Genomic DNA, 12,690 nt, shown 5'->3' with positions numbered 1-12,690 from the left:
CCCGGCCGGGTGCAGTGGCTCACGCCTGTAATCCCAGCACTTTGGGAGGCCGAGGCGGGTGGATCACGAGGTCAGGAGATCGAGACCATCCTGGCTAACACGGTGAAACCCCATCTCTACTAAAAATACAAAAAATTAGCCAGGTGTGGTGGCGGGCGCCTGTAGTCTCAGCTACTCGGGAGGCTGAGATAGGAGAATGGCGTGAACCCAGGAGGCAGAGTTTGCAGTGAGCCGAGATCGCGCCACTGCACTCCAGCCTGGGCGACAGAGTGAAACTCTGTCTCACGAAACAAAACAAAACAAAAAAAAAGCTTGCCCTTGGCTGGGCGTGGTGGCTCACGCCTGTAATCCCAGCACTTTGGGAGGCTGAGGCAGGTGGATCACCTGAGGTCCAGAGTTTGAGACCAGCCTGGCCAACATGATGAAACCTTGTCTCTACAAAAACTATAAAAATTAGCCAGGCATGGTGGCACACACCTGTAATCCCAACTACTGGGGAAGCTGAGGTAGGAGAATTGCTTGAACCCAGGAGGCAGAGGTTGCAGTGAGCTGAGATCATGCCACTGCACTCTAGCCTGGGCGACAGAGCGAGGCTGTGTCTCAAAAAAAAAAAAAAGCTTAAAGTGCTGGTGGTGCAGAGCTAACCCATCTATTCATCAAGAACCCACTCAAAGCATCACCTAATGAGGCTGGACCCAGAGTGATACCATCCTATACAAAGGACAGTCCCTGATGAACCCAAGAATAAGGACTTGCACAAAGGGCCAGATTCTGGTAGGGAGGGTTTGCTGGAAGAGCTGGGTGGGTCTTGAACCACATCCCTATCTTCTCCATAGCTGGAAGACCCCTCTGTGTTCCCAGCTGTGATCGTGGAGCAGGTACCCTACCCTGATTTACTGCATCTGTACTCGGGACTGGAGTTGGACGACGTTCACAGTGGCATCATAACAGACGGGACCTTGTGCATGACACAGGATCAGATCCTGGAAGGCAGTTTTTTGCTGACAGGTCTGTTCCCTTCCTGGGCAGAGAAGGTGTGGTAGAAAAAGGGGCTGTGTCTTTAGGGAACAGCAGCCCACAATAGCTTCTAGTAACCCTGTGCAGAATGGGCAAGGCCACCAGCCAAAAAGTTGTGCTGCTTCACAGAGGAGGGAACCATCTTAGTAGATTCATGGTCTGTGGAAGTGGGGTGGGACAACAAGGAGTGAAGACCAGCTGAGGGGGGTGGAGAGTTAGGTAAGGAGGGGTGCTGGGCCCTTCCTGGCTGTCCCTCAGTACCTCTGGTCAGGGTCCCCTGCTTCTCCCTCACTTAGCACTCACTTCAGGGTCAGCCCGAAGGATGCTTACCACCATCCTTTCTTCGGGCTGGCCTTGATTATAGCTGTGCCCCCTGCCTTGTGCCCTGAGGGAACTTTTCTTCTCTCCTCCCACCATGCAACCGGGACCAGATGACAATGAGGCCACCTCGCACACCATGTCAACCGCGGAAGTCTTACTCAATATGGACTCTCCCAGCGATATCCTGGATGAGAAGCAGATCTGTAAGTTTGAACCCCAGTGCCTGAACTCAAGGCAACAAAATAATTCCATTTAAAAATATGAAATCTGTGTATTGGTTTCTCAGGCATGTGTGCACACAGGTATACATGCACCACACCCACCGATATACGTATGACTTTTATCTTTTTGTATTTTGGTGATGGGTTTATTTCAATTAGCACGATGTCCTCAAAGTTCATCCATGTTGTAGCATGTGTCAGAATTTCTTTCCATTTTCAGGCCAGGCACAGTGGCTCACGTCTGTAATCCCAGCACTTTGGGAGGCTGAGGCGGGTGGATCACCTGAGGTCAGGAGTTGGAGACCAGCCTGACCAACACGGTGAAACCCCATCTTTACTAAAAATATAAAAACTTGCTGGGCGTGGTGGCACAAGCCTGTAATCCCAGCTACTCAGGAGGCTGAGGCAGGAGAATCACTTGAACCCAGGAGGCAGAGATTGCAGTGAGCCGAGATCGCACCATTGCACTCCAGCCTGGGCGACAAGAGCGAAACTCCGTCTCAAAAAAATAATAATAATTTATTTCCATTTTCAGGCTGAATAATATTGGTCAGGGTGCCTTTCTCAGGCCCTTGCTCTTTTGCTTAGCTCGCAGGAAACCTGAGATATGCAGCATGTGGCTCTTTTAGAAATAAGTGATCCAGGCTGGGCACGGTGGCTCACACCTGTAATCCCAGCACTTTGGGAGGCTGAGGCGGGTGGAATACGAGGTCAGGAGTTCGAGACTGGCCTGGCCAACATGGCAAAACCTCGTCTCTACTAAAAATACAAAAATTAGCCTGGCGTGGTGGCACATGCCTGTAATCCCAGCTACTTGGGAGGCTGAGGCAGGAGAATCGCTTGAACCCGGGAGGCAGAGGTTGCAATGAGCCGAGATCACACTATTGCTACTTGGGAGGCTGAGGCAGGAGAATCGCTTGAACCTGGGAGGCAGAGGTTGCAATGAGCCGAGATCACACTATTGCACTCCAGCCTGGGCGACAAGAGCAAGACTCTGTCTAAATAAATAAATAAATAAATAAGATAAATAAATAAGTGATCCTTGCCCATCCTACCAGGCTCCTAACTCCCCAGAGGGCCCCTAAGGTAGGCTCTTCCCAATGCCCCCTCAGGCAGATACACAGGAGGGTGCCCCCAGATTGCCTTCTCCCAAGGGGTGGTGTGGTACAGTGAGGGAGGGCAAGCCATAAAGCTGAAATCTGAGAGATTTCTAGTCCTGACTCTCACCAGTATTCATCCAGGATCCAATAATGGGTGCCTATTTGTACCGGGCACCAACTTGCTGTGTGACCTTGGGCACATGACTTCCCCACTCTGGGTCTGTCTCAGTTTCCTCATCAGGAAAACACAGGAATGGGACTACATGATCTCTAAGGCCCCTTTGAGTCGTAAAATGAGCCAAGGACTAAATCAAGGTGGCCCTTTACCTGGGGTGCCGCCTAGAACTTCCCTACCACCAGCAGTGGGCTATAAATGTGGCAGCTGTAATTGGGGCCAGCTCGTGCCCACAGCTCTGCAGATGTTTCCTCTCCTCTTGGTACAAGCCACATGAGGCATTTTCAGGTGTATCCTGTGTCTGGGGCTGGGGGGATGAGCCCCCCGCCCTTCCTTGGAACCTACCTGTCTCTCCAGCGCTGGGAGACCCCGCTCCAGCCCTGCCCTGGGCCCCGCCCACCTCAGGCCTTTCTTCTTGCAGTCAGTACCTCCGAAATGCTTCCAGACTCGGACCCTGCACCAGCTGTCACTCTGCCCAACTACCTGTTTCCTGCCTCTGAGCCCGATGCCCTGAACAGGGTGGGTGACAGTAGTGACCAGGAGGGGCATTCTCTGGAGGAGAAGGCCTCCAGAGAGGAAAGTGCCAAGAAGACTGGGAAATCAAAGAAGAGAAGTAAGTGGGGGAGAGTGAGTGTATGTGTGTCTCCGAGGGGATGGGCAGGGCGTGGGGGGCGCTCAGGGCTCATAGATGTGTTAAGAGGCCAGCTCTCTGGTGTGACACGGATGGACCAAAAGGCCTCCCTTCTGTAAAACCTGGCCTCATCCATTAGCCTGCCTGTAGCCTGACATTTCCCATGCTGCCCCTATCTGCCCGGGATCTGCATAAACTCTTTCAGAAACATTAATGATCTCGATGGGTTGAATCCTAGCCTGGGAGTTTGGACACTAGGCTCAGCCCCCTGGCCAGTCCCTGGACCTCTGGGGCCTCAGCCTATAAAAGACCCGTCATGCTGGGTGCTTATCTCCCTTCTGCGGAGCTTATAAAGCCAAGGCCATATATGAGAGAGGACTTTGGGCTTTCCCAAGCCCCGGTGTTATTGATTTACTCAGGCGATGGCTGCTTGATACTGCCTTGTCAGCATGGCAACCAAACCTCAGCACCGCACTTACCTGCACAACCACGGTGCCTTTAGGCTGCCTTTCCATATCAGAAGTTAGGCTAGGCAGATGCTGTTCTCACAAAGGTGACTTATTTGCCAGCACCCAGTTTCTCCACATTGTAGCCATGTTGCAGTGCTACCCTGGGGGCCTGAAAATGAGGGTGCAAAGGCCTGAGGGCTGTGGCTGTGGACAGCGATCTGGGGCCTCCAGCCCCGGTGATCTGCCTCCTTCTTGTTGGCCTTATCACAGCCAACTTGGCCAGCTCCCGGGCCCTCCCTCAGGAGCTGCTCCTCATCCTACTTACCTTTCCCTCATAGTCCGGAAGACCAAGGGCAACCGAAGTACCTCACCTGTCACTGACCCCAGCATCCCCATTAGGAAGAAATCAAAGGATGGCAAAGGTATGGACAGCTGGGACTCAGGTGAGGTGGGGAGGGAGCCCCTTCCCTGCTGCCAGGGTGCCCCAGCTGCCCAGGCTGCCCCTCACGGCCTGTCCCTCTGTAGGCAGCACCATCTATCTGTGGGAGTTCCTCCTGGCGCTTCTGCAAGACAGAAACACCTGTCCCAAGTACATCAAGTGGACCCAGCGAGAGAAAGGCATCTTCAAACTGGTGGACTCCAAAGCTGTGTCCAAGCTGTGGGGGAAGCAGAAAAACAAGCCTGACATGAACTATGAGACAATGGGGCGGGCGCTAAGGTAGGAGCTGTTGGGATGCAGAACCCCTGCCCTGGGGATCACCAGTCCTTCCTTAAGTCCAAGGAGTCCTCCTCGCTTTCATGGAGACCTGATTGATCCTAAGGAAACGAGTCTCGTAACTTTCCTCTTAGCTTGCTCCTATGTCCGTTCCCCAGGCCCGCTCTGGCAGGAAGAGCCCCCCTCCTCTTGTATCTGACCTGGCCTTTTTTCTTTTCCTTTTCCTTTTTTTTTTTTTTTTTTTTTGAGACGGAGTCTTGCTCTGTCACCGAGGCTTGAATGCAGTGGCGCAATCTCGGCTCACGGCAACCTGCACTGCCTGGGTTCAAGCAATTCTCATACCTCAGCCTCCCAAGTAGCTGGGATTACAGGCGCATGCCACCACGCTCAGCTAATTTTTTGTATTTTCTTTTTTTTTTTTTCTCTGAGACGGAGTCTCGCTCTGTCACCCAGGCTGGAGTGCAGTGGCACGATCTCGGCTCACTGCAAGCTCAACCTCCTGGGTTCACGCCATTCTCCTGCCTCAGCCTCCCAAGTAGCTGGGACTACAGGCGCCTGCCACCACGCCTGGCTAATTTTTTTGTATTTTTAGTAGAGACTGAGGGTTTCACCGTGTTAGCCAGGATGGTTTTGATCTCCTGACCTTGTGATCTGCCCACCTCGGCCTCCCAAAGTGCTGGGATTACAGGCGTGAGTCACCGCACCCAGCCTCATTTTTTTGTATTTTTAATAGAGACGGGGTTTCACCATGTTGGCCAGGCTGGTCTTGAACTTCTGGCCTCAAGTGATCTGCCCACCTTGGCCTCCCAAAGTGTTGGCATTACAGGCGTGAGCCACCGCGCCTGGCCTCCTTTTTGCTTTTTATAATGGAAGAGCAGTTCAGCACCCCCTCTTCCCCAAGAAGGGCTTTCTTCACATCTGTAAGCCAGGGCCCCGGGGAGGTGGGCTTGAGTTGTCCTAGAGGTGGTCTCTCAGGCTGGGGGATTGCTGTTCCCGCCATCCATCCCCTCACTCTCAGTTCCCTCCTTCAGTCATTCCCTGTCCTCTGCCCCAAAGCAGCGGGTTGGAGGGGGGTGACATGTGAAAACCTTTTTGTGATCCTTTGGGTCCTCAGGGGGAAATCTCAGGAATGTCATAAAAACCTTCCAAGTCCAGGTGTTGAAATATCCTTTCCCTTGCCCTTGGGCCCTCAGCTGGCTCCCCAGCCAGCCTCGCTCAGCCTCCTGCTTGCCTAGCCCTGGGGGAGGAGCACTGGGGAGATGGAGGTAGAAGGTCTCCCACCCAGCTCCTGGCTAACTCCCAACTCCCTGCCCCTCTTCCTCTAGATACTACTACCAAAGAGGCATCCTGGCCAAAGTGGAAGGGCAGAGGCTGGTGTACCAGTTTAAGGAGATGCCCAAGGATCTGGTGGTCATTGAAGATGAGGACGAGAGCAGCGAAGCCACAGCAGCCCCACCTCAGGCCTCCACGGCCTCTGTGGCCTCCGCCAGTACCACCCGGCGAACCAGCTCCAGGGTCTCATCCAGATCTGCCCCCCAGGGCAGGGGCAGCTCTTCTTGGGAGAAGCCAAAAATTCAGCATGTTGGTCTCCAGCCATCTGCGAGTCTGGAATTGGGACCATCGCTGGACGAGGAGATCCCCACTACCTCCACCATGCTCGTCTCTCCAGCAGAGGGCCAGGTCAAGCTCACCAAAGCTGTGAGGTAAGGGCACCCAGGTCAGCATGAGTCTTCACATAGTACATCATGTTGGGGTTGAGTTTTCTTTTTTTTTTTTTGAGATGAAGTCTCGCTGTGTCACCCAGGCTGGAGTGCAGTGGCATGATGTCTGCTCACTGCAACCTCCGCCTCTCAGATTCAAGTGATTCTCCTGCCTCAGCCTCCCGAGTAGCTGGGATTACAGGTACCTGCCACCACACCCAGCTACTTTTTGTATTTTTAGTAGAGACAGGGTTTGACCATGTTGACCAGGCTGGTCTCAAACTCCTGACCTCAAGTGATCTGCCCGCCTTGGCCTCCTAAAGTGCTGGGATTACAGGTGTGAGCCACCACGCCTGGCAGGGCTCAGTTTTCAACTTCTTGCCAAGCTCTACTCTGTCTCCAGGCTCATGGGATCCGCCCAGAGCCATGGAGAAGCCAGTAGGGCACTTGTTGGTCAAGAGGGAAAGTCACTTGGCCGAGGTCACACATCTGGGGGCTTACATGAGAAGGGCTCCCCAGGGAGCCACCAGGGCCTCCGTGTCCTGGCCCATCCTCCTAAGCCTCTTCCATTCTAGAAAAGAAGCAACAGAGAATGTTTTAGAGCCGCCTGCTGTGAACCCCTTGGGACCTCCAGGCCCACCCAGCAAGCTCTCACTACTTCTCATCCCCACTAAGGGGCCTCCGATTTCCCCTGAGAAGGCTGGACTTTGTTGGGTTATGTGTATGGACCTCCCAGTACGCTGGTGCAGATCAGTGAGACACCCTTTCCAGGAGGGCAGGCAGTAGAGTGGAATGGTGAGGAAGATGAGCTCTGGGGTCACAAGGCCTAGATGTGAGGCCCTGCTGTAGTGCTTACTCACTATGTATACTCGCTGTGTAAGCACTAGAGCGGGGACTCACATCTAGGCCTTGTGAGACCCCAGCATCCCCACTTGGAAGAAATCAAAAGATAACAAAGGTATGGCTGGTCTTGGAGCAAGTTATTAATACATAACCTCTCTGTGCCTCACTTTCCTCAAGCTGTAAAATCAGATTGTTCTTATCCCACGTGTGGGCTGTTTTCAGGATTGAGTGAAATGCCACATGTCAGTCACTTAGAATGATCCCTGACCTATATACCTATATACTAAGTACTTAATAAATGTGAGCTACAGCTGGGCATGGTGGCTCACGCCTGTAATCCCAGCACTTTAGGAGGCCAAGGCAGGTGGATCACCTGAGGTCAGGAGTTCAAGACCAGCCTGGCCAACATGGTGAAACTCCGTCTCTACTAAAAATACAAAATTAGCCGGGTGTAGTGGTGCTTGCCTATAATCCCAGCTACTTGGGCGGCTGAGGCAGGAGAATCACTTGAACCTCGGAGGCAGAAGTTGCAATGAGCCAAGATTGTACTACTGCACTCCAGCCTGAGTGACAGAGCGAGACTCCGTCTCAAAAAAAAAAAAAAAATTAAAAATTAGCTGGGTGTGGTGGCACACACCTGTAGTCCCAGCTACTTGGGAGGCTGAGTCAGGAGGATCGCTTGAGCCCAGGCAGCAGAGTGAGACCCTGTCTCTAGAAAAAGAAAAAAACCAATAACAAACAGCAAATAAATCGACAAACACCTTCAGCTCCATTCCTCTCGTGCCCTCCTTCCTAACCAGCTGAGGGACACCTCCTGCCTTAACGAACTCTGTTCTCTGTTTCTTCTCAGTGCGTCTTCAATGCCCAGCAACATCCACCTAGGAGTGGCCCCCGTGGGGTCAGGCTCGGCCCTGACCCTGCAGACGATCCCACTGACCACGGTGCTGACCAATGGGCCTCCTGCCAGTACTACTGCTCCCACTCAGCTCGTTCTCCAGAGTGTTCCAGCGGCCTCTACTTTCAAGGACACCTTCACTTTGCAGGCCTCTTTCCCCCTGAACGCCAGTTTCCAAGACAGCCAGGTGGCAGCCCCAGGGGCTCCACTGATTCTCAGTGGCCTCCCCCAACTTCTGGCTGGGGCCAACCGTCCGACCAACCCAGCGCCACCCACGGTCACAGGGGCTGGACCAGCAGGGCCCAGCTCTCAGCCCCCTGGGACTGTCATTGCTGCCTTCATCAGGACTTCTGGCACTACAGCAGCCCCTGGGGTCAAGGAGGGGCCACTGAGGTCCTCCTCCTATGTTCAGGGTATGGTGACGGGGGCCCCCATGGAGGGGCTGCTGGTTCCTGAAGAGACCCTGAGGGAGCTCCTGAGAGATCAGGCTCATCTTCAGCCACTTCCAACCCAGGTGGTTTCCAGGGGTTCCCACAATCCGAGCCTTCTGGGCAACCAGACTTTGTCTCCTCCCAGCCGCCCCACTGTTGGGCTGACCCCAGTGGCTGAACTTGAGCTCTCCTCAGGCTCAGGGTCCCTGTTGATGGCTGAGCCTAGTGTGACCACATCTGGGAGCCTTCTGACAAGATCCCCCACCCCAGCCCCCTTCTCCCCATTCAACCCTACTTCCCTCATTAAGATGGAGCCCCATGACATATAAGCAAAGGGGTCAGGGCAAGTGTGACCCACCAGGCAAAATTGAGCAGCATTTTCATAGGGACCGACTTCAGTAGCACACCTGCCCCTGCATTTCAGTGGGATGTCAGTACACTTGACCCCAAGTCCCCCGGCCCTGCCTGGTGTCACTGTGGCCAAACAGTGCCCAGCTTAAGCATCCCTGGCATCAGACTATGGCCTTCAAGAGCACTAGGGCATATGCTTTTGGCAGCATAAGGGGCTGACTTGGTGATGGAGGGAAAAAGCCTTGAGCCAGGCAGAAGTTTGTGGCCAGGGTTTGTGCAGCAGCTTTGTGAGAAGAGCCCTTCTACCTGGCTCTATCTCACTGGCTGCATTCCCTACACAGGGAATTTACTACCCCATATGTGAATATCCCTGTATGTACTTGTGTGTACTTGTTGGTCTCTATCTTAGTTTCTTTGGGGAGGACAGGGCTGTAGCTATGAGGTCTTGTCTCCAAGGGTGTGTGTATGTCTCCGTGGATCAGCCACAGGGATAGGGATTTTGTTTTTAAGGAAAAGCATTCTCTAATTCCCTTTGTTCATGCCAAGATTCAGTTGCTCTGAGACTATGGGGTACAAATTTGATCCCCCGAATCTGGAGATGTTGTAGAGCTGGAACAAGTGCAGAGTAGGAACGCTTTGATGCGCATGCACATTGGGGAAGATGCGCTCCTCAGGGACACGAAGGCCGAGTAGGGTAAAACCACGAGGAGAGGGAAGGGAAGTCAGCTCTGGGAGCAGCCCTCAGTGGCTGGACCAAGGTACTCTTCCTGGAGTTTGCCGTGTTAGCAACCACAGTCACCTTGCAGTCAGGCTGGAATCTTGGGCCACCCCAGAGTGCTTTGCTGAAGGATTTAGATGGGGGTGAAGTGCCCTCCAGCCTCAGAGCTAGCCACAAAGCCCCCAGAGCTGAATTCATTGAATATTTGTGCCTAGGGCTTGGGCTGTTTGTGTGATACCAGCCCCCCGCCAGACAATAGCCTTTGCTGACACCACAGCCTACTTCCCCGATCCTGGGCTCCCTCTTGATTACTTCTTGACATTTTCCAGCTGTCAGGCGTCACTGGGGCTAGTCCGGCAGCGACCTAGATGGGGTCCACCCCCATTCCTGCTCAAACATGGACACCTACCACATGGTTTCTGCTGCTCAGCCTGCCTGCAACTCACCGTGAAGGCGGACCAGCCTGCCTCTATGATGACTGCAGCAGACCTCCTTGGGTGGACCAAAGCCCCTCATCTCCCACTTTCACACCTAACCCTGACTCCTTCACCAAGAAGACGGGAGTCGGCAGCCAGGAGTTCCCGTGGCACCTCTCTCTCTGCGTGGCTCCCTGCTTCCCCCTTCCCTCTTTCCGAGGAAGGGTCAACCCATTCTGTCTCAAAGCCAACCCCTAGGCCAATTGCCTGGATCTCCTCCCCTCTCCCTTCTTTAAAAGAGCTTGCCTCCCTCCTGCCAAGTTTGAGGGCAAGGCTAAGAAATGTCAGCCACGGAAACAACTCTATTATCTGGTGACTTTGGGTAATGTGAATCAGTGCCCGAGGACCTTTGCTGTGTCCTTGGTACAAAACCATCCACTTGACCTAACTACCTCCCCTGGCCGCGCTCTCGCTCTTCTCTTCTTTGCCAAGCCAACTATCACCCTCTCCCACTCTTCTTCTCCCTGCCCCCTGGAGGGCACTGTGTTTGGTTGTGCAAATGTATTTACTATGCGTGTTTCCAGCAGTTGGCATTAAAGTGCCTTTTTCTAATAAAATCAGTTTATTATGACAGTTTCCTGATGGTTGAAAGTAAGCATCTTGATAAAGGGTCACCATTAAAAAAACATTTTGCACAAAGGTGCTGCATGGGTTGGGGTAGCTCCGCCCCCACCTGAAATCTGGTTTCTGCCACCCCTACTCCAACTCCATGGGAACTCATTGCTGGAAGGTCATCAATGACCTCATGGTGAAATCAAATTTCTTCACAGTTCTCCGGCCCCTGTAAGCCCACACTAGCTGGGCTTTCCTGCGTCCCCCATCACCCTTTCCGGGGCTGGTTCTTCACCTACCACTTCCAACGTGGCTGCTCAAGAATCTCATCCATTTTGGGCTCATTTTGGCTCCTCGGAGATGGGTCCTAAATCTAGAGCTCCAGTCCCAACCTTTCTTTTAAGCTCCTGGCTCACATTTCCAGCGATCTGCTGGACATTTCCACGTGGATGCTTGTCAGCTCCTTAAAGATAGCCCCTCTATCAACAACAGTGGGTTTTTTTTGTTTTGTTTTGTTTTTTTGAGTCAGAGTCTTGCTCTGTCGGCTGGAGTGCAGTGGTGCGATCTCGGTTCACTGCAACCTCTGCCTCCCAGGCTCAAGTGATTCTCCTGCCTCAGCCTCCTGAGTAGCTGGGAGTACAGGCACATGCCACCATGCCCAGCTAATTTTTGTATTTTCATTAGAGCCAGGGTTTCACCATTTTGGCCAGGCTGGTCTCGAACTCCTGGCCTCAAGTGATCCACCCACCTTGGCCTCCCAAAGTGCTGGGATTGCAGGCGTGAGCAACCACCCCTGGCCAACAATGGATTTTTAAATTATTTCCATGCTCACAAAAAACCTTTCCAAGATGACGGGTTGATGGGTGCAGCAAACCACCATAGCACATGTATACCTGTGTAACAAACCTGCACGTTCTGCACATGTATCCCAGAACTTAAAGTATAATAATAATAATAATAAAATCAAGCAAACAAAAAGGCCGTCATGACTTGCCTATTTCTGTTAATGGTGCCACCGTTTTCCTGACCTCTTAAGTTTGAAATTTCAGAGTTGTCTGATCGTTGCCTTCACTTCACCCCCATCCCCCTCTCCCATCTCCCGAAGTCCAGCTTGTGGTTTGCAATGTCCGTAAAACCTTGCCTTTCTTCCACATTCCCAGAAGCCTCCACCCTAGTTCAAACTACCCAAGACACACAGGGGCTCCCAGTGTGATCTGTCTCAACCCCTCCCATTTGCCCTTTGATAAAAAGCCCTCACTGACTCTTCCTGGCCTACAGGTAGGGGTGATACTCAAAATACTTAATCTCTAATCCATTCTAAACTTAGCCCTTTCGCTGCTGAAGCCAGTCCAGGGGTCCTGGAGTAGGGATGGGGAGCACTTGAGCTCAGGGCAGTAGCTCCGGAAGTATTTTAAGCTTAGCATCAGCCCTGTCTTCAGGACAAAGCCCCAAGTCCTTGGCCTGCCATCAAGACCCTTCACCTTTGGTCCTAACTGACTTCCCCAGTCAACTCACCCTGCTCCTTCTGCCACCACTCATACCCCAAGGCACTGCTGCAGTCAAACTGATGGATTTGCTGGCCTGTGAACATGCCTCTGTTTACAATTTCCAAACTCTGTGCTTTTGCTCTTATTATCTACTACATATATTCTAAGCATTTTAAACTTGGAAACCAAGATCCTCCATTTATCTTTTACCTGCTCTAGGCAATACAGACAAACTCAACATTATTTACACACTCTTGTGTTTTCTTAATGAATATTCTTCCCTTCTATGTATCTTTTCCTTTAGAAATACAATCCATCGGCCATGCGCAGTGGCTCATGCCTGTAATCCGAGCACTTTGTGAGGCTGAGGCGGGCAGATCACGAGGTCAAGAGATCGAGATCATCCTGGCCAACATGGTGAAACCCCGTCTCCACTAAAAATACAAAAATTAGCTGGGCATGGTGGCGTGTGCCTGTAGTCCCAGCTACTCAGAAGGCTGAGGCAGGAGAAACACTTCAACCCGGGAGGCAGAGGTTGCAATGAGCCAAGATCGCGCCACTGCACTCCAGCCTGGCGACAGAGTGAGACTCCATTTCGAAAAAAAAAA

The 12,690-nt window shown here is 52.6% G+C and overlaps 1 protein-coding gene across 4 annotated transcripts in view; it reads left to right on the top strand.

Annotated features, from left to right (window-relative positions):
* ELF4 (E74 like ETS transcription factor 4) overlaps nt 1-10,616 on the top strand; it is a 45,916-nt gene extending 35,300 nt beyond the window's left edge. For all 4 annotated transcript variants that reach the window (XM_055266856.2, XM_055266852.2, XM_055266857.2 and 1 more), the window contains 7 exons: nt 837-1,008; nt 1,449-1,541; nt 3,256-3,447; nt 4,253-4,336; nt 4,440-4,632; nt 5,955-6,332; nt 8,023-10,616. In XM_055266856.2, the coding sequence (XP_055122831.1) occupies nt 837-1,008; nt 1,449-1,541; nt 3,256-3,447; nt 4,253-4,336; nt 4,440-4,632; nt 5,955-6,332; nt 8,023-8,827 (1,917 nt within the window). In that variant the 3' untranslated portion in view covers nt 8,828-10,616. The remainder of the gene's footprint in view (nt 1-836; nt 1,009-1,448; nt 1,542-3,255; nt 3,448-4,252; nt 4,337-4,439; nt 4,633-5,954; nt 6,333-8,022) is intronic.
* The last annotated feature ends 2,074 nt before the right edge of the window (nt 10,617-12,690 follow it).

The sequence above is a fragment of the Symphalangus syndactylus genome, chromosome X (assembly GCF_028878055.3).
Source record: "Symphalangus syndactylus isolate Jambi chromosome X, NHGRI_mSymSyn1-v2.1_pri, whole genome shotgun sequence".
Classification (NCBI taxonomy): domain Eukaryota; kingdom Metazoa; phylum Chordata; class Mammalia; order Primates; family Hylobatidae; genus Symphalangus; species Symphalangus syndactylus.
Note: the sequence above shows the minus strand (reverse complement) of the source record. Positions and strands in the feature narration are given on the sequence as shown.